The sequence below is a fragment of the Penicillium hispanicum genome, assembly GCF_028827665.1.
Source record: "Penicillium hispanicum strain IBT 35686 chromosome Unknown utg000005l_segment0_segment0, whole genome shotgun sequence".
NCBI lineage: Eukaryota > Fungi > Ascomycota > Eurotiomycetes > Eurotiales > Aspergillaceae > Penicillium > Penicillium hispanicum.
This window is the reverse complement of record NW_026623197.1, coordinates 1,831,071-1,856,338: the sequence shown is the minus strand read 5'-3', so window position 1 is coordinate 1,856,338 and position 25,268 is coordinate 1,831,071. Positions and strand designations below refer to the sequence as shown.

The 25,268-nt window shown below is 52.9% G+C and overlaps 10 protein-coding genes across 10 annotated transcripts; 6 read left to right on the top strand and 4 right to left on the bottom strand.

The window, feature by feature from the left end:
- Positions 1–695: 695 nt before the first annotated feature.
- Positions 696–6,281, top strand: N7459_006130 (ATP12 ATPase F1F0-assembly protein; the record flags this gene model as incomplete). Its single annotated transcript, XM_056945314.1, has 7 exons — positions 696–987; positions 1,059–1,828; positions 2,084–2,145; positions 2,358–3,586; positions 3,649–5,018; positions 5,086–5,439; positions 5,511–6,281. 7 exons carry the CDS (start codon positions 696–698, stop codon positions 6,279–6,281), a joined length of 4,848 nt encoding a protein of 1,615 aa, XP_056799649.1.
- A 379-nt stretch (positions 6,282–6,660) lies between these two features.
- N7459_006129 (putative mRNA processing protein (Mss51)) lies at positions 6,661–8,377 on the top strand (the record flags this gene model as incomplete). The annotated part of the gene is made up of 3 exons (XM_056945313.1): positions 6,661–7,549; positions 7,629–8,286; positions 8,350–8,377. The coding sequence occupies 3 exons, from the start codon at positions 6,661–6,663 to the stop codon at positions 8,375–8,377; spliced, it is 1,575 nt and encodes a 524-aa protein (XP_056799648.1).
- Positions 8,378–9,211: 834 nt separating this feature from the next.
- N7459_006128 (putative extracellular serine-rich protein) lies at positions 9,212–9,631 on the bottom strand (the record flags this gene model as incomplete). The annotated part of the gene is made up of 1 exon (XM_056945312.1): positions 9,212–9,631. One exon carries the CDS (start codon positions 9,629–9,631, stop codon positions 9,212–9,214), a length of 420 nt encoding a protein of 139 aa, XP_056799647.1.
- Positions 9,632–10,223: 592 nt separating this feature from the next.
- Positions 10,224–11,138, bottom strand: N7459_006127 (uncharacterized protein; the record flags this gene model as incomplete). Its single annotated transcript, XM_056945311.1, has 1 exon — positions 10,224–11,138. One exon carries the CDS (start codon positions 11,136–11,138, stop codon positions 10,224–10,226), a length of 915 nt encoding a protein of 304 aa, XP_056799646.1.
- Positions 11,139–12,297: 1,159 nt separating this feature from the next.
- On the top strand, positions 12,298–13,519 carry N7459_006126 (putative Ras family GTPase (Rab4b); the record flags this gene model as incomplete). The annotated part of the gene is made up of 3 exons (XM_056945310.1): positions 12,298–12,360; positions 12,416–12,467; positions 12,660–13,519. The coding sequence occupies 3 exons, from the start codon at positions 12,298–12,300 to the stop codon at positions 13,517–13,519; spliced, it is 975 nt and encodes a 324-aa protein (XP_056799645.1).
- Positions 13,520–13,857: 338 nt separating this feature from the next.
- Positions 13,858–15,071, bottom strand: N7459_006125 (NAD(P)-dependent alcohol dehydrogenase; the record flags this gene model as incomplete). Its single annotated transcript, XM_056945309.1, has 3 exons — positions 13,858–14,784; positions 14,871–14,993; positions 15,048–15,071. The coding sequence occupies 3 exons, from the start codon at positions 15,069–15,071 to the stop codon at positions 13,858–13,860; spliced, it is 1,074 nt and encodes a 357-aa protein (XP_056799644.1).
- A 73-nt stretch (positions 15,072–15,144) lies between these two features.
- N7459_006124 (FAD-binding oxidoreductase) lies at positions 15,145–17,691 on the top strand (the record flags this gene model as incomplete). Its single annotated transcript, XM_056945308.1, has 5 exons — positions 15,145–15,282; positions 15,615–15,957; positions 16,025–17,299; positions 17,359–17,534; positions 17,599–17,691. 5 exons carry the CDS (start codon positions 15,145–15,147, stop codon positions 17,689–17,691), a joined length of 2,025 nt encoding a protein of 674 aa, XP_056799643.1.
- A 369-nt stretch (positions 17,692–18,060) lies between these two features.
- On the bottom strand, positions 18,061–20,504 carry N7459_006123 (Het-C domain-containing protein; the record flags this gene model as incomplete). Its single annotated transcript, XM_056945307.1, has 3 exons — positions 18,061–19,883; positions 19,945–20,117; positions 20,173–20,504. 3 exons carry the CDS (start codon positions 20,502–20,504, stop codon positions 18,061–18,063), a joined length of 2,328 nt encoding a protein of 775 aa, XP_056799642.1.
- Positions 20,505–21,545: 1,041 nt separating this feature from the next.
- Positions 21,546–22,886, top strand: N7459_006122 (uncharacterized protein; the record flags this gene model as incomplete). The annotated part of the gene is made up of 1 exon (XM_056945306.1): positions 21,546–22,886. One exon carries the CDS (start codon positions 21,546–21,548, stop codon positions 22,884–22,886), a length of 1,341 nt encoding a protein of 446 aa, XP_056799641.1.
- Positions 22,887–23,334: 448 nt separating this feature from the next.
- N7459_006121 (Clr5 domain-containing protein) lies at positions 23,335–25,092 on the top strand (the record flags this gene model as incomplete). Its single annotated transcript, XM_056945305.1, has 2 exons — positions 23,335–23,450; positions 23,523–25,092. 2 exons carry the CDS (start codon positions 23,335–23,337, stop codon positions 25,090–25,092), a joined length of 1,686 nt encoding a protein of 561 aa, XP_056799640.1.
- Between the last annotated feature and the right edge of the window lie 176 nt (positions 25,093–25,268).

Sequence of the window (25,268 nt, the reverse complement as noted above, 5' to 3'; positions counted from 1 at the left end):
TGTAAATTACAAAAGCATGGGCGGGTTCTCGTCATTTCGCACTTCGTGACTTGTGCTTTGCATCTCGATGTTCTTCTGTTCAGTCGGTCCTTGGTTTTCGATTCCCTCGCATTTTTTTGCCTGGTAGCATTTTCCGTGTTCCCTTGTCCTTTCTGCGCTAGATGTGAGATGGGAGGTTCCTGTCTCTTTTCCAAATGCTTCCTGACGTTGATAATTTCTAATCAACTGGATCACGGTCACACGTGCATCATACTCCACCGGACTCGGATAGACTGTCAGCCCTAGATTGCTGAATATCGAGGGTGAATGGTGTCATCGTACATGTGCTTTGGCCAGAGCGCTTCAAGCTGATGCAATGCCGCAGCAGTGAGCCCCGCTCAGCATCACAGCTGGAGCTGAGGGAGTGGCTAATTGCCGGGCAAACTCAAAATGGTGAGATGATCAGCGGTACAGCTGAAGACGAGCCTTTCAAGAAGAGGATTAATGCATGCCTGTCCCATTTCCTGGCCCGTATAGACCGTGATGTGTAAACCGACAAGTAAACCACATACATAGGATCCAACAAGCGCAAAAGCGCGGGCCCGAGATCCTGAGTGGCGCGCGGTGGCGATCGGGCCGAGACTCGAAAAGTTCCAGTTCCTCCGCAACCTCTCCGAGCTCGCGACCCTGGCCTTTCGAGATCCCACCGAAGGACCATGACATTTCTTGCTCACGCCGCGTCTCCTTCGCGGATGCTCCGTTCCGCTCGATGCATTGCACCGCTTCGACGCTTCCACGCTGCTCCCTTACGGGCCGCCGTCGCGCACCCTGTGACAGCCCACGGCCCCCCGCCCAAAGCTCCTGCGCCATCGCCAGAATTCAAGGAGAATAGTCAATCGAAAGCCACCGAGCCCATTACCGAGCACGAGTCATCATCACAAACCCCCAAGCTCTCTGCGGCCTTGAAGAAGCGGTTTTGGAAAGATGTTCATGTCCACGGCAAGCCTGGTAGGTGTCGGAATGGCTGTGCATCACGAATTCATAATCATGGAACTAAAGACTAGTATGATTTGCTACAGGGGAGTACCACGTATTGCTTGACAAGCGACCCGTGAGAACGCCGACGAAAGATGTCCTCTCTATACCCCCAACGAAGCCCCATCTGGCACACGCCGTCGCCCTAGAATGGGATGTGATGACTTCTGCTCAACAGGCCCTGAAGAGCCATCTCATTCCCTTGACCTCGCTATCGGCCCGCGCAGCGGACATCGTCCGTGAGGATGTCCAGAACCAAAACACCACCCGGGAGCAGATCATCAAGACTGCCATGCGATATCTAGACACAGACACCCTGCTCTGCTGGGAGCCGGAGAGTGAAACGCATGCATTGGAGCGAAAGGACGGCGAGGAGAAGGTTGAGAGCTTGCGAGAGATCCAGATGCGCGTGGCAAAGGATATAATGAGCTTCTTGTCTACGAAAGTCTGGCCCGGTCTTGAGATTACGCCGATCCTAGACTCGGAAAGCATTGTTCCCTTGTCCCAGCCACGGGCTACTAAGGATAGCATTTGTACTTGGGTCTCTGAACTCGCCCCTCATGACTTAGCTGGCCTCGAGAGAGGCATTTTGGCATCCAAGAGCCTCCTTGTCGCGGTACGCCTGCTTGTGGAGTGGAGCGAGAATTTCCGCCATCTTCAAGGGCCACAGATCAAGAAGTTCGGCATCGAAGAGGCTGCCGAGGCGTCGAGCCTGGAGGTCAAGTGGCAGACGGATATGTGGGGCGAGGTCGAGGATACTCACGATGTTGACAAAGAGGACTTGAAGCGGCAGCTGGGCAGTGTTGTTATCTTGGTGAGTGGGGAGACTCGCTAGCCCATGGGAAGCACTGTATGATCAGACCTGTACTATCAATTGTGAATATATACTCCCCTAGCAGAACTCAATCCGATTGAAAGAAGGAAAGCAGTAAATAAGAGAGCAACGTATACCCACGAGGGAGTTGGTGCCAAGACGGAGTGATCAGCGACCCTTTGCCTTCCCCCCAAACAAGAACACCCAGAAACCGTTTCGCTTTGTATTCCTCTCCCAAAAACTTCGTGGACGCAGAGTATTCCCCATCTATGTCCCTTTCGCAGCAGCTCGGGCAAGATGATTGACAAACCTGAAGGGTAAGTGTTCTGGTTCTCAGGCGTGGACCCATGGTTCATTGCGGTCGGCATGACAGCGCACCTGCAGTTGGGGAGTCGCTGGTAGTGAGCGAAGGCGAAAGAGGAATGCGTCTTAGCGTACTTGGAACTTTCCTGTCGTTTGAGCCTTCAGCGTGGACGCTCTCGAAGCCTATCACATGTAAATATTCAGCTGACATGACGCTCCCTCGCAGGCACAAGCGCTCTCGAAGTGCCTTGGCGCTTGCCCTCCTTCACCGCGACAAGTCCAAGAGCGAAGGCAAGGACGGCGACGATAACACAGACACCACTTCCGTCGGTTCATCTTCGACGAACGGTTCCTCCCCTTTGGCGCACGCCCGCAGCAACAGCCGCCGCAAGCCCGCCCTGGACTCGAACTCCCCCCCAGGTTCCCAGGCGCCCCTTGAACACATCGCTTCCGGCCAGAGCTATCACGAAAGCCAGCTGATGGAGAAGGTGCCATCCATTCCCGAAACAGATAGCGGCAGCATGTCCCTCGACCAGTCGGTTCGGACCTTCCGTCTGTTTGAGATCCTGCGGAGCGGCGATACTACTGCGATCTCGAAGGCCATCAAGGAATCCAAAGACCCGCAAGCGGCTAACAGCCTATATGGGACGACGATTCTTCATCTGGCTTTACAATGCGCTGAGCCACAAGTAGTCGAGTTCGTGCTCTCTTCTGGGGATGACCTGGACATCAATGCCCGGGATCGCGAGGGAAACACGCCGCTTCACCTTGCGGCTCAGCTTGGGCGTGTGTCACTGGTTCGGGATCTACTGAACCGACCCTTAGTGAACGATGCTATCGTCAATTATCGGGGCCAAACGGCCCTTGATGTCGCGCGAACCCCCGAGATCTTTCAGCAGCTTCAGCTAGCACGATCCCTCTTTATCGACACCAAGACTCAGGAAATCCAGGCGTTGGTTGGGAGGCAGGATTACGAGAGTCTGGAGAAGCTGTTGGAGGAACCACGTGCGGAAGGTATTCTGGATGTTAATAGCTTGGAGTTGGTCACTGATCGGACCACTGTGCTTGCTGGCGGTACCTTATTGCATGAGGGTGCCCGGAACAAAGATGCACAGCTCATTCAGATCCTTCTGACGCATGGAGCGGACCCATTCCGACGTGACAAGAAAGGAAAGCTCCCGCAAGACGTCACTAAGGATGACAAAATGCGCGCTCTTCTGAAGAAATCTCCTGCGGCTGTGATTGCGCAGCGTGGTATTCAGGAAAAGGCAATTCTTGGAAACAGCAATGCTCAAGGGCTCTCAGGACGAGTCTCTACTGGCGAGGCACCGCTGGCTGGCAAAGACGCCCGTGAGATGCGAGGCTATCTTAAGAAGTGGACTAACTACACAAGCGGCTACAAACTGAGATGGTTTGTACTTGAAGATGGCGTTCTGAGTTACTATAAACACCAAGGTATGCTTGAGCTCTCAGTGGCGTTCCTCATCATTGTTCTTGGTTAATTCGATTTATCGCAGATGATGCTGGATCTGCCTGTCGTGGAGCGATCAATATGAAGATTGCTAGACTTAGCATGGATGCCCAGGACAAGACTCGCTTTGAGATTCATGGAAAATCATCTGTGAAATATCACCTGAAGGCGAATCATGTTGTGGAAGCTAAGCGTTGGTTCTGGTCTCTCAATAACGCCATTCAGTGGGCCAAGGATGAGGCGAAGGAGGAAGAACGGCAACGTTCGAAGAATGCAGAGGCACTCCGTTTGGCCAAGATTGAGACTACGGGAGACACGCCCTCCGAATCTGGCCTAAGTCACAAGCCCAGCGCGAAAGGTCTCGCCACTTCATCCCTTGGGGTGCCCGGCGGCAGTTTCAGAAGACTCAGCACACATGCATCCCGCACCACTCTCGAAACAACCCCCGGGGAGGAAGAAAGCTCAGCATATGGCTCGATTGATCAGAGTACTGCCCATAATGAGGTGAATAGAGTGATAAGTCACGTCACCAGCGCACCCGATGGCGACGGTGACGATGAGGATGATTATGGTGACTATGCTTCCAGTCATGATATACCTGCCAATGACAAGGATGCCCTCAATATCACCGCACAGTCTGCGAAGTTGCAGCTGGATCTCCTTGCAAATGTGGCCGCTTCTTTACAGACTGAGAGGTCCAAGGACCCCGGTATGACCATTGCGGATCCAGCGGTCGAACAGGCCCTCGGTGCTTATGAGGCTGCCGTCAGCAGTCTCAAGGGACTGGTACAGAATCTACTCAAGATCTCACGGGATCGCGATTCATATTGGCAGTATCGATTGAACCGCGAGGAGTACCTTCGTCGGATGTGGGAAGAGAGCATGGCGCGTGTTGCTCAAGAGCATGAGGAGCTGCAGTCCAAAATGGGCGTGTCCGAAGAGAAACGCAAGCGGACTAAGAAAGCTCTGAAAGAAGCACTGGAAAATGCCACGGCTAGTAGTCGCTCGATCAGTGGCCCACCATCCCGCATGCCAACTGAGGGCCCGAACACCATGGAAAACAGCCAAGTCGATATTGTTTCAGAAGGCGCGGTGCCGGAGACCAGTCAACCAAGCCCGCCGGCAGTCGAGCCAACTCTCAGTCGGAAGCCATCTGTTCTCTCCCGGATTAGCAGCCTTTATGACTCCGAGTCTGACTCGGATGAATTCTTCGATGCCATCGACTCCGGTGAAATTGAAGTGGAAGGCTTTCCTCAAGCCCCGGAGGCCAAAGAACCCGAAGAGCCTGAGGATGAAAGTGCTCGGGCTCGCAACGATAAAGCATTGATGATCAAACCCTCTTTCCAAGGGTATGAGGAACCGGTAAGAACGAGACTCAAGATGGAAAAAGACGACCGGCCGAAGATTTCTCTGTGGGTATGTACTATTGATGGCAATGGCCCTGCTTTCATGACCCCGTACCCAGGTCTGACGCACTCTTTAGGGTATCTTGAAATCCATGATCGGCAAAGATATGACGAAAATGACTTTACCGGTGTCTTTTAACGAGCCGACATCATTACTTCAGCGCGTCGCTGAAGATTTGGAATACACCGATCTTCTTGATATCGCCGCCGACCGGTCAGATTCAATGGAGCGTCTCCTCTATGTGGCCGCCTATGCCGCCAGTGAGTATGCCTCGACAATTGGGCGCGTGGCGAAGCCGTTTAATCCTCTGCTTGGCGAAACATTCGAATATGTGCGACCAGACAAAGGCTACAGGTTCTTCGTGGAGCAAGTTAGCCACCATCCTCCAATTGGTGCTGCCTGGGCTGAGTCGCCGAGGTGGGACTACTGGGTAAGTCTCTTTCTGCTTCTCACACATCCGCTATCGGACCACCAAGCTAACGATACGGTCCCCATGTTCAGGGTGAATCCTCAGCCAAATCCAAGTTTTACGGCAAGTCCTTCGATATCAACCTTCTAGGCACATGGTTCCTCAAGTTGCGTCCAGTCATGGGAGGTGAGGAGCTGTACACCTGGAAGAAAGTCACTTCCTCCGTCATCGGTATCATCACGGGAAATCCCACTGTCGACAACTACGGTCTGATGGAAATCAAGAATTGGACTACCGGCGATGTTTGCTACCTTGACTTCAAACCCCGTGGTTGGAAAGCATCATCGGCCTATCAGGTCAGCGGGAAGGTAGTTGACCGTGGCGGTTCGCCCAAGTGGAGCATTGGTGGTCGCTGGAATGACAAGATCTTTGCTCGTCATACCCCTGGCTTCGAGGCGGCAGTCTCAGGCCAAGACCCCGAGTCAGCTAAAACGCTTTTGGTCTGGCAAGCTCATGTCCGTCCTACAGGCATACCTTTCAACTTGACACCATTCGGCATCACTCTCAATGCTCTCCCAGAGGGTCTGAAGGCCTGGCTGCCCCCTACTGACACCCGTCTGCGTCCAGATCAGCGGGCAATGGAGGAAGGTGAGTACGACTTGGCTGCTGAAGAAAAGCATCGCGTTGAGGAAAAGCAACGTGCCAAAAGAAAGGAGCGGGAGACCAACGGCGAGACCTACAAGCCTCAGTGGTTCGTCCGTGACAAGTGCCCAATTACTGGGGAGGAGTTTTGGGCTCATAACGGTAAATACTGGGCAAGCCGAGAAGCCCAGGATTGGAGCCTCGCCGAGGATATCTTCTGATTGACAGAAATATGGCGTGTTGCAGGGAATTTTCCAGCATTCAAGCACCTCTTTCTGGGGCTGTGACTGCAATGTATAAGAACGTTTTTCTTTCTTCTTTCATGGTTCATGAATGCACGATGCATAGCTTTTGTGGATCTCACCTCGTATTGCAACGCCAAACATTCCTGTATACCTTTTCGTGTGACTGAATACGTTACCCCGCTGGTTGATGGGATAACTAGACAAGAGTTGTGTCCCTTTGTAGATCAGAGCATACAATCGACAACCCATTTTGGAAAAGCGTAGAAACACTCCGCCATCACGTGCGCAGGGCCTCCCAAGAAATTCGGCCAGACCAGTCGTCCAGCTGTTTCCACCTCATCACCGATAAATCACCATGGCAGGCGGTTACACCTGTGCTCGATGCCTTCAGGTGCTTCGCCAGGGCGTTCGGGCCTCCAATGCCTCAGCTCGCATGCAAAGCTTTGCTTCCCGGAGGTACGCGGTCTCTCCATGGACTCGGAGCTTTGGCTCCGAACGCAATAAACGGGCACTGGGAGCGAAATACCTGGAGCAAAACAATGCGCCCGGGAAACCTCACTGTTCCTCCCAGTCGCCTTCTTCTTCTTCTTCTTCTTCTTCTTCTTCGTCCGCATCGTCTGCACAAAGGGCCGCTTCCACTTCAACTGGGCCATCTGTCGATACTCGAGCTCTCTTGAAACCCGATAACCTGTTCCACTCTTTTTCGAACTCGCCCTCGCCTGCCATCCGGCAACGTGCTGCTTTTATCAAGCAGAATGCTTTCTGTCCCCATCCGAGTCACCAGCAGACCCGTGCCCCTGTCTCGCCCCATGACCCAGAAGCGCGAAAAACCTCGGACGAAACCAGTCTGTCGCCCGCCCACTCTCATTTCGAATGCCCTGACTGCGGAGTTCCTATTTACTGCTCTGAAGGTCACTGGATGGATGACTTTGAGGCCCATCTTGAGGTCTGTGAAACCATCCGACAGATCAACGAGGATGATCACGATCTGCACTCCGGCCGCTTCTTCCCTGAGTTCTCCTACCCGGGTGTCCAGGATGACAATTTTGTGATCAACATGACCAATTGGGATACCTACCTCTACACTCGCGAATTCGAGGCCATAAACTCGGATCGCTCTATGCGACAGGTCACCCGCATGCTTACCTATCCGCAGACCATTGCCAGTGTTCTGCACGAACTGAGTCCCTACAGTGTACGCGGCAAGAACCGACTCACTAGTGATGGCTTGAAGAGCTTGAGTGGTATGTCAGTCCCGGCAATGACAGATCAACATAGCCCTTCAATTAATCGGAAGCTGACGTCCATCTTTATCAAATCTAGCCCTTCGCTACTCTCTCCACCCTCCCAAAACTGGCGAGGATATCGACGTGAAAGGCCTCCGCCTGAAGGCGCCCCCTGTCCGCATCTTTATTCTCGGGGCACGAGCTGAGTCGTCATTGCCCCGCGAAGTCTGGCTGCAGCTCTCATACATGTTTCCGCGTGCCCTCCTGCACCTCGTCTTCATCGGGCCAGAAAGCATGGCAAACCGCGATGCGGAATTCCCTTTACCAGAGCGCACACCGGCGAATCCATTTGGTGGCATTGTTGAGGACCGCCTGGGTGGTCAGATGAAGATCACTACCTATGTCGATTACTTCCACACCATGTACAAGGCCAATTATTTCCAGCCTTTCGACCCATATCTAGACTGTTTTATGCTCTTCCATCCGGGTCTGGGCCATCCCGCCAGCTCGCACGAGTGGACCGAAACCCTGCCGCAGCTGCTTGAAACCAAGGTCCCCATCCTCTGCACCGGCTACACGCAGTGGGACATGGAGCGCGACATCAACTGGGTGCATGAAAAATGTGCTGGCGAGTTTGACCTTCTGCTCGAGCCTGGCGAGAATATCTTCCGCAGTTTGCGATGGGATTTGAATGACCTCGACCCGCATGATGTCTCGTGCGGTAACTGGGGTTTGTGGGCCTTCCGAGGCAAGAGGTACTTAATCTCCCCATGTTCCCTTCTGCATGAAGTGTATCCAATTGACTAATCTCCAAACAGGTACGAGGCTACTCTCCAAGACAACTAGGTACAGCAGCTGGGTTGAACGTCTCCTGTATTATATCCTTTTTCACTCTTCAACTTGAGTACCGGTGCTCGTGGGGATCCATGTAGTAGATAGATTATTTGATTCCTCTCCCTTGAAACTGTATTCTGCCGTGGACCCAGCGCTGTGGTGAGCAACGCTAGAAGTAACATGAGATCTTGCTGCTCGACTCCCGGAGATTGCCAAGCCTCGTCTATGACATTAGATACCCAGGCAGGTAGGGGATCATCGGAGCGTTAAGAGACCCACTAGTCTACTTCCTTCGTCGCCGAGGTTAACCTGCATCCCTGCATACGAGCACGAGAAAAATGTTCTGAATCTCGAACATCTCAATGGGTTTGTCCTACACGAGTCGGTGGAGACATTGTTTAACACCCAAGCCCCAACATAGACGCACGCATCCATGCCGAGGAAAAATCGAGTCAATTCGAAGATTAACCAATAATAAAGGTAGAACGAATAGAATCAGAAGCTTGGATGACATCAAAGAGGTGTGGAGAAGTGAAGAAAGGGGTATAGGCATCAAGAAGTCGGAAAACACGTCACAGCAGCCGTGATCATCGAACAAAAAAGGTATATCTGGAAGAATATGTATGAAGAAGATAGTCCGTAGGAAGGGAAGAAAGAAAGGGGGAAAAAAAGGTCAATGACGCAGGGAAATGGAAAAGACGACCATCGTCTGAGATGGTGTGTGGTCCGGCAGCGACTCGGCTGCCATGAGCCGATGCGAATGGGGTAAAGGGTAGTAATTTCAAGATCCTGGCGCGCGATATACGCATCTCCGGGTGATTAATTCGCGGGGTCGGTAGGAGATTTTTAGACCATGAGAAGACCAGCCACGGCCATGACACCAGCAGCCACAGCACCAGGGAGCTGACGGGAGGCAGCACCAGAAGCAGGCGAGGAAGTCGAGGCCGAGGCAGCGGTAGTCTCAGTGGCCGCGGCGGTCTCAGTGAATGGTTCAGTCATGACGGTGCCGATAGTCTTGACAAGAGGAGTAGACGACGAAATCGGGGTACGAGTGAAGGATGCGCTGTGTGCTGGAGTGCTGGTATAGACCGGTGTCGAAGTCGAAGTCGACGACGGGGTCGGGGTTGGAGTTGAGCTGGTCGGCGTGTAGCCCGACGGCACCAGAGTCAGGGTCTTGGTGACAGCAGCGGCTGAGGACGAGGTAACAGCCTCGGCAGCGAGCGCGACAGGTGCAAGGAGGAGAAGCAAAGCCTTGCTGAGATGCATGATGACGAGTTGATATCCCTCGAGTGTTTGTTTACTCCGATATAGTTCGAAGGTTAGACACTTCAAAGATTTGGGAAAAGGAGCGTTTGGAGTCGGAAGAAAAGAATGCGACAGCCCGTGTCTGGGAGAATTTTAAACGAATGGCACTGCTTCAGTGGAAGACAGGAAGAGCGAAAGGCGTGGGAATGGCGGAAATGAAGGGCAATCTAAGGCGAAGTGGCACTTGTCCGGTTAAGTACTAGCGACAACGTAACCGCCCCAGCGACGGATGGAATGCGCTCGGGAATCAGCAGCAGGAACCAGTAAGAATGCGAATACCCAGTCTTCTCCACTCTCCTGTTCCTGCAGGGCACTTGGATTATTACTATTCAAATGAGCCAAAGAGCAAGCCTCCCATACAGTTACAAGTATCTATACATCTTGCTGTCCCTAGTTGTCCAGGCTATAGACCATCAAGAACCAGCCATCCCGGGGTATCGTTTTTTTTCGTCCACTCTCATCTCCAGCAAAGTGTGGTACGAGTCAGTCCATGAAGAGCAACGCGAAGGAAAGGAAATTAGCACGTTCAATATATCTCGAGTCATGCTGTTGCTTAGAAGACCCACACGGCCGCAACGACCACGGCCACGGTAACCCAATAGCCGCTCGCATTCAGCAGCGTCACTGCAGCGCGAGGTGCCGGCGAGGTACTGGACGCGGTGCTATTAGCGAGGGTGCCATTAATATAAATTTTCTCGGTGCCGTTGACATCAACCACACGCACGTCGCTAGTGTTATGAGGCTGGGTGCCGTTGAAAAGCGACTCGTAATAAGTGCTGTTGTTGTTGTCATCACAACCACACTCTTGGTGTTCTTCGCACAAACAAACCACTGGCAGAGATTCGTTGCGGTGGGTGCTGTCGTTGGTGTAGTAGTAGGGGTGGTTGTATGGGTAAGCGTAGGCGCTGTACAGCCACACGCCTGGAAAGAAGGCCAGCGCCGCTGCTGGCAACAGGAACGGAGTGATCCCCAACGGGGACCTCATGCCCGAGGTGTAGGACGTGGGGGAGCCGCCCGCGTAGTATCTGTTTGTGTCGTGAGTTCTTCCATCGTATCTTGCTGGACGAGTTTCCGAGTAGCTGTCTGGATAGCTCGCTGGGTAGGCGTAGCCAGCGCTATATCCATTGCTGTTTGAGTAATAATCATACCTTCCGCCGCCGTACGATGGTGAAACACCAGATCCTCCCCGGCTGGAGGAACTGGTACCGCCACTAGAACTTCCTCCCCGACTGGAGCCACTGGAGCTGCTACTGCTGGACGAGCGACCTCCGCTGCCTCCACCGCTGCTCCCCCCGCTCCGGCCACCTCCTCCGCCTCCGCGGCGTTTCTCTAAAACCCCAAACTCGGAGTCTGCCAGAGCTGCATCCCGTTCAACAGCATCGGTTGGACCGTTTTCCGAGATGGATACGGGAGAAGTGGCCGCGGTAGAACACAGGAAAAAAAGGGCAGTTGCCCAGGCAAGCTTCATGGTGGTAGATCAGTTAAGAAGGAGGAAGCTGTGTCGGATGTGAGGGACGGATGAGACGTTCGAAGATCAGATCTTGAGATTGCCGATGGCAGGAGACAAAGGTACTTGGAAGTGTCGTGCAGAAAAAGCAAGGAGCGGGTCTTTAAAGAGGGAAAGTACCAGAAGAATCAATCCCGAGAAACGGCTTCCTCACACCAAACTCGATCAGGAGCGGCGCACCGCCTGGAGAGAACCCTGACGATCGGACTCAGCCACACTACGCCCTGTCTACGAATACGAGCGAGCAGCCGAGCTACTTACATAGCCTACAGGAGTGGTACCAGTCGATCTTGGAGTCCTCAGTCGACGAGGTACTTATGCTTCTTTGCATCCTTGTAACACTAAAGGTTAGTTAACTGCATACATGTAGTTGAGTACTGTACTTAGTTAACTATGCAGGACTGGGCCTGCATGACTTCATCCCCCAGTTTAGCCCCCCACAGCCACAGCTTTCGACAACATGCGCCTTGCAATGCTTGAGATGGGGGAAATAATAATTATTGTTACTAGCAGGGCCACATGCTTGGGCATTACACAGCCACCTTGGGCTGCCAATTAATACAGCACACGAGGGGGGCTTATGGCTTTCCATATGGCTGACTGTGGATGTACATATACATACGGTACATTAGTGTCCTGTGGGGCCCTGTTGCAAGGCTGAACTAGAGTGGCTGATTCCCTACTTGAAGGTACCATCGTCGAGAATACAGTAGAGTAGAGAGGTTGGGACACGAGGAGGACATATATTTGGGCAGGGAAAGCTGGATGACAAGCATTCCAATCTCATCATGCATCCATGTCCCACGAGGCATTGCTTTACACAGTGCCTACGCTACTACGGATATGGGCCGAGTAGGTAAGGTAATATTTGCGTTGGTGCTTGGATCAAAGATTTTCAAATAGGGCCCACGAGGATGTAGTGTGCAACTATATCAAGGTGCCCAAGTGCAATGGATAAGTTTGCATGGTATTGGGTAAGTCGATTCTTAACGATGGATCATGGTCCAATGTCAACAGGGCGGAGCTCGGGTGATCCTCGGCGGTCGGCGTTATCTTACCCAAGGACCTTGGCCGTCTGGCATCTCTCCCCTTCATCCGCAACTCTTACTCATTTGGCGCCATGGTGCGCCCTCGGGGTCTATCCAACGCGTCGTCCGCATCCTCGGTTCCCGACCAAGACCAGGTATGCAATCCCATCCCCAGCCCCCGCGCCGCCGCTTACCCCCCTTGTGCCATAGGAACTGGGGAGCATGTACGATTATCTGGCCAAGGTCATTCTCCTGGGGCCCAGTGGCGCGGGGAAGTAAGTCATACAGCCCCTGGGGTGTCAAGGTCCAAAGAGAAAAACGATCCCGGGACCTGACCGTTTCTCCCGACCGATACAGATCCTGCGTGCTACATCGGTTTGTGAAGAATGAATGTACGACCCCGTTGCTTGGATCCACTGGCTCTCATTGTTAACCCTTCATCTCCACCGCACAGGGCGAGTGCTATCATCTCAAACGATCGGAGTCGAATTCTCATCACGTATCGTCAAACTGGGTACTGGCTCCAGGCGGAGACGTATCAAGCTGCAGCTCTGGGACACCGCGGGCACTGAGCGCTTCCGTTCCGTCTCTCGATCGTACTATCGCGGCGCAGCCGGAGCCATCCTCATCTACGATGTCTCTTCCTATGCCTCCTTTGCCTCCCTTCCGACCTTTCTTATGGATGCACGAGCCCTAGCCTCCCCGAACCTGACCGTCCTACTGGCGGGAAACAAATCTGACCTTGCAGATGCAACCACCAACTCTGATCTCCCCGACGAAATGGTGCGACCGCCGCCGACACCTTCAAGTACATCAAGCAAGCAGTCCTCACTTCCATTTGACGCCGGTGGCTCCGTCCGCTCCACCAATTACCTGGGCGCGGGGACCAGAATGACTGCCACATTCGCCGAAGGTCGGGAGGTGAGTCGAGAGGACACCGCCCACTGGGCAGCTCAGTCGAATATCCCAGTGGCCGTGGAGGTCTCAGCCTTGACAGGTGAAGGAGTGGAAGAGGTTTTTCACCGCCTGGCTCGTATTATCCTGACAAAGATCGAGCTCGGGGAGATCGACCCAGATGACCCACAAAGTGGCATTCAATACGGAGATGGCGGTCTCTATGGCCACGGAACCAGTGACGCCTCCAGTATCAGAAGCCGAACTCCCTTGGATGATACTACGCTCCCCTTCCATCGAAGCTCGCGGCGACGAGGCAGACCCAGCACCGCGCAGGGGTGGAGAAGTGGCATGAGAGAATGGGAGGATGTGTTCCGTCTAGGTGGTTCCCAATCGCAGAGGAGCCGCGGATGTTGCTAGACCTCTGGACGCGCTCTCCCGCTGCACTTGGATTTCTTTTTCTTTTCCTTTTTTTTTTTTTTTTTCTCTGGTGTTGACCCAACTTTCGTTCAATCTCTGCACGATACCCCCTATCTTGACGTTCGCTTGTTGTTCTGTTTTGGATATTATAGAGCTGTGATACCATCGAAGGCATGGCCTCTCGGAATGAAAACAAGCGGTGTGGCTCTTTTACTTTTGCCCCTCTGGTGAACCGAAGAAAGCAGCTAATCACGATACCATTTTTGGACTCCATTTCTCATTTGAATGTGGTGTATTATAGGTCACTGCACCACCCAAAAACATCCCAGGGTGGCATATCACGCGTCAATCCCGGCAATGAGTGTTTTGATACCCTTTCCAGCCTTGACTTCTTTGAACGCTTGCTCAGCTTCCTCGAACTTGACCGTGCCCGTAATCAACTGCTTCACATCCACCTTCCCGGACGAAACCAGATCGACTGCCAACTTGTAGTCTCCGCTGCCGTAGCGGAAGCTGCCCCTGAGAGTCAGTTCCTTGGAGCAGGCGGCCATGATCGGGAATTGGATTTCGCTTCGGCCCATACCACCCTGCACGTAAGTGCCACCGTTGCGGAGAACGTGGATGCCTGTGTGCACCGAGGGCTCGGCTCCCGAGGCGTCAATTGCAACGTCCGCTCCGGTGCCCAACTCGTTCTCCTGCTTCAGTCGTTGGGCATTCTCGGCCGCTGCAACCTTTCCAGGCATAAAAGTGGCCGTCACTGCGTATTGCTTCGCAAAATCCAAACGAGACTGCTGAATGTCCACGGCGATCACCTTCGATGCACCGAAGGCTGTTGCCACCGCGCAGCACAACAGGCCCACGGGCCCAGCGCCGAACACAACAACCGTCTGGCCGGGGCTTACTCGAGCCTGCCGCACTATATGGACCGCCACGCTCAGGGGTTCCATAAGGGCACCCTCCTGAAGTGAGAGGTTTGTGGGGAGCTTGTAGCAGAAGTCCTCCGGAAGGACATAGTACTTAGCCAGAGTGCCGTCATATGGCGGGGTCGCAGCAAAGGCCATGTTCTCGCACAGGTTATACTTCCCGCCCTTGCAGGGTCCACACCGACGACAGCAGATGCCCGGCTCCATAGCGACACGGTCACCCACCTTCAGCGTGGTGACCGCCGATCCGACCTTGCTAATCACGCCTGCCGACTCGTGTCCCAGCACCATAGGATCTTTGACAACGAATTGGCCAATCGCACCGTGATCCCAGTAGTGGACCTGTGATAACCAGACAATATTTCGTCAGTCAGCCCTCGACATTTCTTCAAACGTGTGCTTCTCCCCTTCATCGGTCTGGCACCTACATCGCTACCACAAATACCGGTATACTTGACATTGATAATAACGTCGTGGGGGTCCTTCAGCTCAGGAACTGGTCGGTCTTCAAACTTAACCTGGTGGATGCCCTCCAGGATAAAGGAAAGGTTCTGCCCCTCCTCGTTAGCATCTGCGCGACTTCATGGTAGCGATTAGTATTGTACCTGGGCCGTTGGAGAGGAAGTCATTGTTGCGATGGGGATGGGAGAAGAAGGAAGGAAGCTACAGAACATGATCGCAGACAGATTATAACCGGCCAAAATGGACCGAGCTGAGCTCCCCGCAGTCGTGGTCCGGCTGGACCTTCCTCCGGTGGATCCAATTGGGATTTTAACCGCGGGGATTTTTACCCGATTTTGCGTCTGTCTGGATATGTCACCGAGCTACCGGAAGGGTCTGGTGTGTAGAGAAGAATGAGCCAGTCATATTATTTATCTTCTATGCCGAAGCAAATCGATATATAGAAGTCAGCGCCACGGAGTGCGAGCCCTGAAAGACGTGCGGACTTCAATCCGGGGCCCAATGACGCAAGACCTCTAGTCGCTGTCGGTGAAGCTGGATTCTGGTAAGTCAACGACAGACGTCAGCGGATTTACATCTTCCGATTTATGTCGAAATAGGTAGATTGTTGATATCCAAATCAGAGCTGAGATGACAAACCAATGAACCGGCAAGGCTGGCAAGGAATTAAATAAGAACGATCCCGTACATGCTATCCTCCGATTATATAGGTCTGGGCCCGTGCTCGCCAAGCTCCGCTGGGCGTGGCTCTGCCGAACTTCTCCTCCGCCCGCTCAGCTTTGTCTTCCACCGCCATCATGAATCGCGCACATAGCACCGCTTTTCGGGGGTCACTGCGCAGCCTTCGGGCTCGGCCAACAGGGACCCTGTCGTACAGACAGTTCGGCGTCTCGACCCGGTGTCAGGCCGACAACTCAAAGCTGCAGCAGTCCTTCAAGAGCCAGCTCTACGAGAGCACCCAGCAACGGCTCAGACGCGAACGGGCCGAACAGGAACGATTTGCGCAGTACCAGACTCAGTCCCCTGGCGGCCGATATGCCGCATTGATGTTTGGTATGTCGCATGCCCGAGCCGTACTGCTCTTCCATATCCGATCGGACCGTCGCTAACTCAGCTGCAGCTTTGGTCTTCTTTTCCACCGGTGCATACTATCTCGGCTCCCTTAAACCGGCCGCCCTTCCAACCTCATCCACGACCACGCTCCTGGATCTCGATCCGCCGAAGCACAATGTCTCTCAGTCCAATCTTCAGGCTGCCTGGTCAGATTTTGTTGAGATTCTCGGCAAGGAAAACGTCTCGACCTCCCCGGGTGACTTAGATTCCCACTCTGGATCAGACTGGTCGTCTTACTCGCGAAAGGAGGATGAGAAGCCTTTCTTGATCCTCTACCCATCCACCACCGAAGAGGTGTCTCGGATCATGAAGGTCTGTCATCAGCGAGTGATCCCAGTGACCCCATATTCTGGTGGTACGAGTCTAGAAGGTCATTTTGCTCCCACACGAGGTGGCGTTTGCATCGACTTCCGACGCATGGATCGCATCCTTCAGGTTAACAAACGCGACTTAGATGTGGTTGTCCAGCCTGCCCTGGGATGGGAAGAATTGAACGAAGAGTTGGCCAGTGAAGGTCTCTTCTTTCCACCGGATCCAGGCCCGGGAGCCATGATTGGTGGTATGGTGGGGACAGGCTGCTCTGGTACTAATGCATATCGATACGGCACAATGCGGGAGTGGGTTCTGTCATTGACAGTTGTCCTCGCTGATGGAACAGTTATCAAGACTCGTCAGCGCCCACGCAAGTCGAGTGCTGGATATGATCTGACCAGACTCTTCATCGGTAGTGAAGGCACCCTCGGTTTGGTGACCGAGGCGACACTGAAGTTGACGGTGCGACCCAAGAGCCAGAATGTGGCTGTCGCCAGCTTCCCCAGCATCCAAAGTGCAGCGGAGTGTGTGACTAACGTAGTGGAGGCTGGCATTCCTGTGGCAGGAGTCGAGATTTTGGATGACATGCAGATGAAGTGCATCAACGCTAGTCAGACCACCAGCCGCCAATGGAAGGAGTCTCCTACCATCTTCTTCAAGTTCACAGGGACCCCTGCGGCAGTCAAGGAGCAAGTTGGCATGGTTCAAAAGATCGTTTCTACTACCTCGGGAAAGTCATTTGAGTTTGCTCGGGGTGAGGACGAAATGAAGGAATTGTGGAGTGCACGTAAAGAGGCTCTATGGAGCGTGATGGCCATGCGCAGAAGCCCAGACGATCACGTCTGGACCACTGATGTGGCAGTGCCGATGAGCAAGTTGCCCGACATCATTGAAGCGACCAAGGAAGATATGACGAAGAGCGGGTTGTTGGCTGGAATCTGTGGTCATGTCGGCGACGGCAACTTTCACGGTGAGACATCTCAGCCTTCCCAAATCTTATCTCAGAGACCCTTCTAATTCAAAGCCCAGCGATCATCCTGTTTAATGATAGTGAGAAGAAGCTGGCAGAAGGTGTAGTCCACCGCATGGTCAAGCGAGCCGTTGAGATGGGAGGCACCGTGACGGGTGAGCATGGTGTTGGTCTTGTTAAACGGGACTATCTCTCCCATGAGCTAGGCGAATCTACAGTCGACGCAATGCGCCGGGTGGGTCTTCTTTGAAATACGTTCTCATTCTATGATAAGCGCTGACATCCTACGTGTGGTCCAGCTAAAATTGGCCTTTGACCCTCTCCGCCTTCTCAACTGCGACAAAGTCGTTCGAATTGAGCAGCCTGCGCTCGGTGAGGTCAAAGAATGGTAGATACCACAAGGCAGCGCGACTGAATCATCTACTCTGAATCCTCTGAGCCAGATCGCTCATGGTGGTGGTGATGCCGCCAGTATCGATAATGTCGGTGGGGAGAATGCTCCTCATCGCTGCCTCCACTGCTGGACCCTGATCCACTGCCTGAGCGTTGCTCATGTCGAAGGGTGTATTCTCTGGAATTCTCAGGCTCGCCTTCGAATACTTCCTCATGACGTTCCTCCTCCTGGGGCAGCGAATAGGCAGATCCTTGCAACCCACCATGCCCACCATGTCGTGGTCCATCGTAGCCAGGCGAACATTCCCTTCTGTATAACAGATTTGATTAATTCAACAGACCGATCAATGGCAAGGAAATATCCTGACTCACTGTTCAAGTCCTTCATCGTGGCCGCCTTGCTCCACAATCTCAAACGAGGACTGGGGTGGCCTATTCTCGAATGGGAATTCCGTTTGTTCATATTCGGTGCGAACACTTTCGTAAACTCCGTGTCTTTGATGTGCATAATAGCCTTCTTTGTCTTCTGGATATTCTCGATACTCTTCTCCAGCATATTCATGCATTGGGGCGGACGGGCCGGGAAAATATCCCTCGCGGGAATAGCCGTCACCATAATCATCACTTTGGCCTTCATACCTTTCAGGATGAGGAGGGTATTCGCCGTATGACTCCTGCTCATAGCGCTCGGGATGCTCATCATGGTATGCATGCCGATACTTGTATTTGTCGTCATCATATTGACCGTCAGTCGTCCTAGGCGTAGGACTCTCTCGGCCATTTGAGCCGCCGTCATTCAGAAGCATGGTGCTCATGCCACCAACAAGACCCCCGAGGAGACCGCCTAGGACGCCTCCTCCCACTGCCTCCGAAGCAACCCTTTCGAGGCCAGTATCACCAGAATCGTAGCTTTCGGCCGTATTTCTGGGCCCCTGGGGTAGAGCGAGTGGCTTCCCGCATCCATGCCCGCAGTCCTGAACGCTTTCCCTATGGTTCTTGCCCTCGAGAACACCATCGCGACTCAATTGAGCTCGAAGAGAGTCGCGTTCATCATTGCTCTTTTCGCTCCACCACTGCTCCACAGTCGAAAACATGATATGGCGGATTTCGTTAACACCGTCATCTCCCAGTTCACGCAGTGCAGGGTGATGGAAAACCCCAGCGATGATTCTGGTTAAGGTCTGGTCGATATCGGCTTCTTCATCATCCCAACATTGCATGAGCTGGGGAACTACCCATTTGACAACACTAGAGGCAATGCGTCCTGCTGGCTCGTTGAGTACGTTGGAGAAATGATCCTTCGATAGCATCGAGTGGGTAGGATTTGATGAAGAGTCATCATTGAACACAATGTGTTGCTGCTCGCGGCTGCTCTGAATCACTTCCGAGGAACCGGTCTCCAACTCAACCTTGACTTGTTTGATGATGGGAAGAACATAGGGAGCGAGAATGGAGAAAACGAAGATCGTGAGCTGATCTTGGACCTGTTCAACAAGCTCTGGCAACACTGGAATCTTCTCGATAGATTCATTTATTGCCTTCAGTAGCCGATCATGCCATTCGAGAATGGGGTAAATCTGCCGCTGGACATTGCCCAGATATTGGGTCCACTCTTCTGGCTCTCGAGGAGTGATATTCTCACTAGTGCTCTTGGCATTATCTGCTTGTGCCTTTAGATCATCCATTTGGCTGGCCGGGTTATTGCTGGTATCAAGAAGCGCACCGGGGATTTGACCCAATAAACTCTGCAGAAAGCTTTCCGAGGGGCTGTCGTTCTCCGATTCAACGATGACGCCTTCCAAGGACTGGATTTCAGACTGCATGGTTTTATCCGAGAACTCCCCAAGCACTGAGTGGAAGAAATCGACGCCGCCAAAAGTTCCAGTCACAACAGGATAGACGTATCCACGAGCCCCATCGACCTCTATCTTGGTGTCACGACCAACATGAGGGAAGACGTCTTCCTCTCCAAGCTCGATCAGACTTAGTTCGGTGTAGTTTGAGTGGGCCGCATAGTCCTCTAGACAATGCAACCCAGTACCTAGCAAGCGGAGAGCTTCGTATAGATCATCGTCGCGGTGAGATCGAGCGTAGTGACGACCCATCTGGATCGAACGGCCAAGGACGCGACGAATCAAACTTGCCGAGGTGTCAATGTCCATGTCCTCGGACGCAATATAGTTTTTCAAGCCTAGATAACAGTTACCACTGCTCAACTGATTCTTGCCTTATTGAAAAGCGAGATCACATACCCGTTCGCGGATCAATCGACAGCTCACGCTCCTCATCCACGGGCCCTCGGAGACGGTGGTCGTAGCAGCGAGCATCTTCCCCCTCAGCATATCCCAAAGGGTTGTCGATATGCTCGGTGGGCTGGTAGCATCCCAGTCGCTCGGAGGTGACCTCGAATTCACGGGTCCCGTAACTAGCAGATCTCAATGTGCGTTCTCCTGTGTAGTCTTGACGCGAGGTAGACTCACCCAAAGCTCATGAACCCAAGCACCCAGATCAAAATCCGAATAGCCTCAGAGCTCACGTACTTGACGGTGCCTACATCGACCGCTTGGCTGTAGTCGCGTAGCCAGTTCCCAAAGTACACTCGTTTCACGTCAATCTTGGTGAACTTGCATCCTCCGGCAACACGGGCCAGGAAAAGAGATAGCAGCACGTCTTCGATATCTCCATGACGCCAGTTCTGACCTTCGATACGAGAAAGCGATGAAATATTACCTGCACCAAACCCATAGGCGTGGCCGGATATAGCAAGGAGGAGGAAGAGAGAAAAGCACAGGCTTTGCAGAGACAGCTTCATGGTAAATAGAATGTGTTCGCAATACTAGGACATAGATCGCTTTCGAGGGGAGAATAGAGAGTCAGAAAGAGAAAAGAGGAAAAAGCAGAGTGGTTTCACTACGCCCAGTTCGCCATTTAGCCGTTTCCCTCTTGGATGGTGGGGGAAGCATTTGATACGCTTCTTGGCTGCCTTGGCGCAGTCCAAAATTATGTACAACCAAGCTGTGGCTGTAGTTGTGACCATCGTGCAGACTGGTTCTCGACTGGGTGAGATATCCGCAGGCTCTATAACAAGACCAACATGAGGGCCTCGGGGTATAATAAACTTACCAGTATATTCTTTGCTATGTAACACTACAGCAAGGGAAGTACCGTAACACACCACCGTCCAGCGAATGGTATAGTACCTACTGGTTGTTGACGCAATTGACCAACTTATAGGTCGGGCCTCGAGTCCTTACTGGGAAGGGCCCAAGATTGACACTAGAGATGAGTCGAGTGGGGTAGAGTGCACCAGAAAGTCAAGGGATGAGGATGAGGATATATCATTCTGCTGGGAAAGAAACCACAAAAGAGCGGAGGCGTTCTCCGCTATCTCTCGATCCGTTGCTCCCGCGCTGCCGCATGCGGATTTCATCCCGGCTTCACCGCTCCCTCTCGCTCTTCCTCTTCTGTAACTCAACCCATTCCTCGCAACGTTTTCAACTTTTCGACTCTACCCTTCATAGATCGAACCCCAACTTTCTTCAGGCTCCGGGCGACCGAGTCATGCGACCGGGGCTGTAGAGCTGCGTATCAGACATGCGCCAACGGAAATCGCGGTCCTCAGCTTTGTGATCTCCCCCCCCCCCGCGCTTACTCTCCTCTCGCTCCATTGCCTGGTGAGCCGAGAGTCTCGACCCAGCACAAGAGCGTACACCGTTAAATCCTTTCGCTCTCACCAAACCATTTGCTCGCGATCTTCCCCTGCACCGCAATTTCCAACACCGATGACCACCATGCGCCTCTCGACTATTTTCTGAGAGCCTCGTTCACCAGCGCTTGGAATCAGGTTATCACCATGGTGCGCAATGACATTCACTATGCTCGGGACTCGGCATTAACGATTCCCAAATGCCGATTGTCCAATGACTCTGCATCATTACCGCTGTCATGTTCCAAGAAAAACACCGCTCGGGAAGATCGACGGGCACCCAAAAACTCAGGGCTGGTCCCTTCACATCTCGATATAGAGGCCTTGCAAGAGCCACCGCTATTTCCTGAATACTCAGATCAGTTGTATTCTCCAGAACACAGACAGAGAGGCTCAATGCATTCAACCAACATCACCCCGAGCATGACCCCGAACGAACCCGAGAGCTTAAGTCTGAAAGACTGGCCTGATGCTCATGAATATCGCTCGCAAAAGATCAAACCAATCAAGCCCAAGGTACATATCAAGCCAATGCTTCGGAAGATGTCTCGCGACGATACGCCGTCCACCTCCATCGACCTATCCCGCTCCTCAACCGAGCAAGAAGGGCTGGGTATCTACATGAACTTCGACCGAGATCGAAGAGGCAGCGAGTCTTTAACAGGTGTGACATACCATAGAAAGACACCGAGCTTTCATCACCGATCCACCAGCGGAACTTCTCAATTCTCCGCGGCAACTGGGTCGAGCGGTGGCAAACAGGGATCACAATACGTGTATCCAATGCGTCCAACCCCACGAGCATACACCCCGCCATTGAGTCACTCCTATCAGAACTCGGGCAATGACAGCGATGGACTCGAAGATGGCAGTCCAGAGACCGAATCTAAGGTTCTGCCTACTCCGGATAATCATCGACCGATTCGTGCTTCGTCAGGGCCTACTCCCCGCTTATCTCTGCAGATAGAGGCGGACACGTTCACCCGTCTCCCGGGAATCTCGCAGACCAATGTCTCCAGCCGACCGTCCTTTGGATACTCCCGAGATAATGGAAGCACTTTGGACACGGCCTCTCCAATCTCCCGAACCTCACTTGACTATGTCTTCCGCTCTCGGACCCGAACTAGTACAGATCCAATCTCTCGAGCGGCTGCCATTCAGGCTGCACGACAGGCATTTGAAGAGAAAGAGGCTGCCAAGACTCGCCGATTCGAGAAGCAACAGATCAAAGCTGAAGAAAGACAAACCCGACGCCAGGTCAAGCGCAACATGTCGGGAGGCCAGAGATCGCCAGCTGCACCGTGGAGTGATGAGAAGTCAGAGATGTCAGGAAATTCCAAAACCTCCAAGCGAGTAGACACGGAAGTTCCCAATCATCAGCAGTCAGCCTCGTGGAAATCACAATCGAAAGGCACCTGGATGCTCTTCATGACCTGGCTTCGGACCAGAGTATTTAAGTTTCGGCGGAGACTGCGAAAGATGAATTGACCTACTTTCTTTACTTTGCTTCTGACCGTCCTTCTGCCCGGTTGATTCATGTCTATAGTCTATTCATCGAGCGATCTTGTTTATGTCTTTGGGTGTGTTTTTGCAGCGTCGGGTTTCTGAGCTGGCGTACGGCCATGGCGTCTGGACATATTCGGTAAACCATTTAGCGGCGAAATATCCTGGAGAGGGGTAGCAAATATGACCATCATTTGAACATCGGTTTATGCATGTCTACGTATGCCTAGTCTCGCAGCTTACTGGACTCGCTTGGTGGATGATCACGTGACTGGACTTGCGCAAGTGTCGCCTCTGCGCTGCCAGGCACTTCGCCTTCCACGCTACGGTGCACAGCAGTGACAACAAACGCCTGATAAGAGCTCTGCCGCTGCTTCACACTGTTGTTTCCCCACCATACGCGCCTCCACTAGGAGGGAGCGTCTCCGTCATCATGGTGTACGACTGGGCGGGGAAGCGGGACATCTGCTACCAAATGTACATCCAGGACAAGAAGGCTTTGGAGGAGATCATGGAGTATATGAGGACTGCTTATCAGTTTGCCCCCAGGTGAGATCTACCTTTATGTAATAGATCAAACCTACACTTTATTGTATAATGCTAATTCGAGCCGATCGACAGCAAACGTGCCTTTCAGACCCAGTTCAAGCGATGGGGTTTTCCCTCCAAACAAAACCCTGCCCACAAAAATATCGCGCTGGTGGCCCGAGTCAAAGAACTATGGGAACACAACACCAGCCAGCGTGACATGCTTCGAATTTTGAACGAGGAAGGATTCGCGATCAAAGAGCGCGAGCTGATGCGAGTTCGTGCAAAGAATCGCTGGCTGTTGCGTGTCCCGAATGGAATGAAGTCGCAAGCAATCGCCACAGTACAAGAACCCCAACCGGAGGACGAAGGACTTTTGGTGCTCCAGCAAGAAGTTTACAAGCAGGACCAGGGCTATGTCGATGGCGGTGACTCGATGTCTGGTGATTTAGCTACACCAACCGGGGAGTGCCCTTCGTCGCCAGGTCTTTCGCCAGAGGTCATTGCCAAACGCAAGGAGAGACTGGAGCGCCTTAAGAATGAGAGTGCAGAGAGATGGGCTTCCAGAAAACGCCGACGCCGCACTCGTGGATGGGCTGGACTGCCAGCCGATCCGCCAGGGCCTCCTCGTTTCCCTTCTGAGACTACCATCGATGAGAGTAAACGATATCTCAATTTGGATAACACCATGTACCGCCACCTGCGTGATCAATTCCAGCGGATTTGTGAAGAAGCGGGCTTCATCAAGAAAACGATCGCCGGCCCGGAAAGATGGCAAGCGGCAAAAGATAGATTAATACAGGAATCAGCACACCTCCAGCAGGTCTTCAACACCGAACCTAATCAGCGCGATGCGAAAGCTCTTGCCCTGGATGTCGTCTGTACGGATGTCACGAAGCGGATGAGGACCTTGGAGCGACGCATGACCATCGCTGAAGCTAAAAATGCATTGGGAATTAATCCAGAGGAGAGTCGTCAGATTCGCAATGCCTTCTATGACACTCTCAAGGCAGATCATTTCACAAGCAAATTGGAAGCTGGTGATGAGCATTGGCAAGATTTGAAGACACAGTGGATCCGTAATTCAGCGCTACTACAGCGAATACTCGAGCCAGAACAGGCTGATCCATCAAACGTCGCTAAACTAAAGGCACTAGAAGTGCTTTGCCGTGACGTGATGAAACGACTACGCGATGATCAAACCAAGCGGGATCCTGCTCGCAAAAGATCTGCGGCCCGTACTGATTCCCAGACTTCCGCGCCAAGCAGCAGTACCATGGGAAACATGCTCGGAAATGAGATCAGCAATGGGATCAGTACGCTTGCATCTCAGGCACTCGCGAGTGCCCCCATTACTGCCAGTGAGATTGGCGACATGCAGATTGATCCATCCCTTCTACAGGCGGCTAACGGCCCATCGTCCTTTTCGACAAATGCCCAACAGGAGGCGAGCAGCACATTTGAATACATGGACCCGATGCTCCACTCCGCTTTGCTAAACACATCTGTCTGTGTTCAAATCAGTCCACAGAGTGAGCTTCAGAGTGCAGCTACCAAGAGCTGGATGGAGAAGCTAGCAACACGCTCCATCGAAGAGTTGCGGCAGGTGATTGCGACTCGATATCCCCTATTCGATCATAAACAAGATCGAAGGCGTTGGTAGAGATGATCGCGGGAGCGAAAATTTCGTCCGCATTGACGAAGACCATGAACTAGACGCCTACCTTAATCATGTCCATGGGAGAAAAGCTTTACTTGTTTTGACGCTGGGGCAGATTTAAGGTCCTGCTCAAGCAAGCACCACTGTCTAGGCATTTCCAGTCCGAAAGGATGCAACGG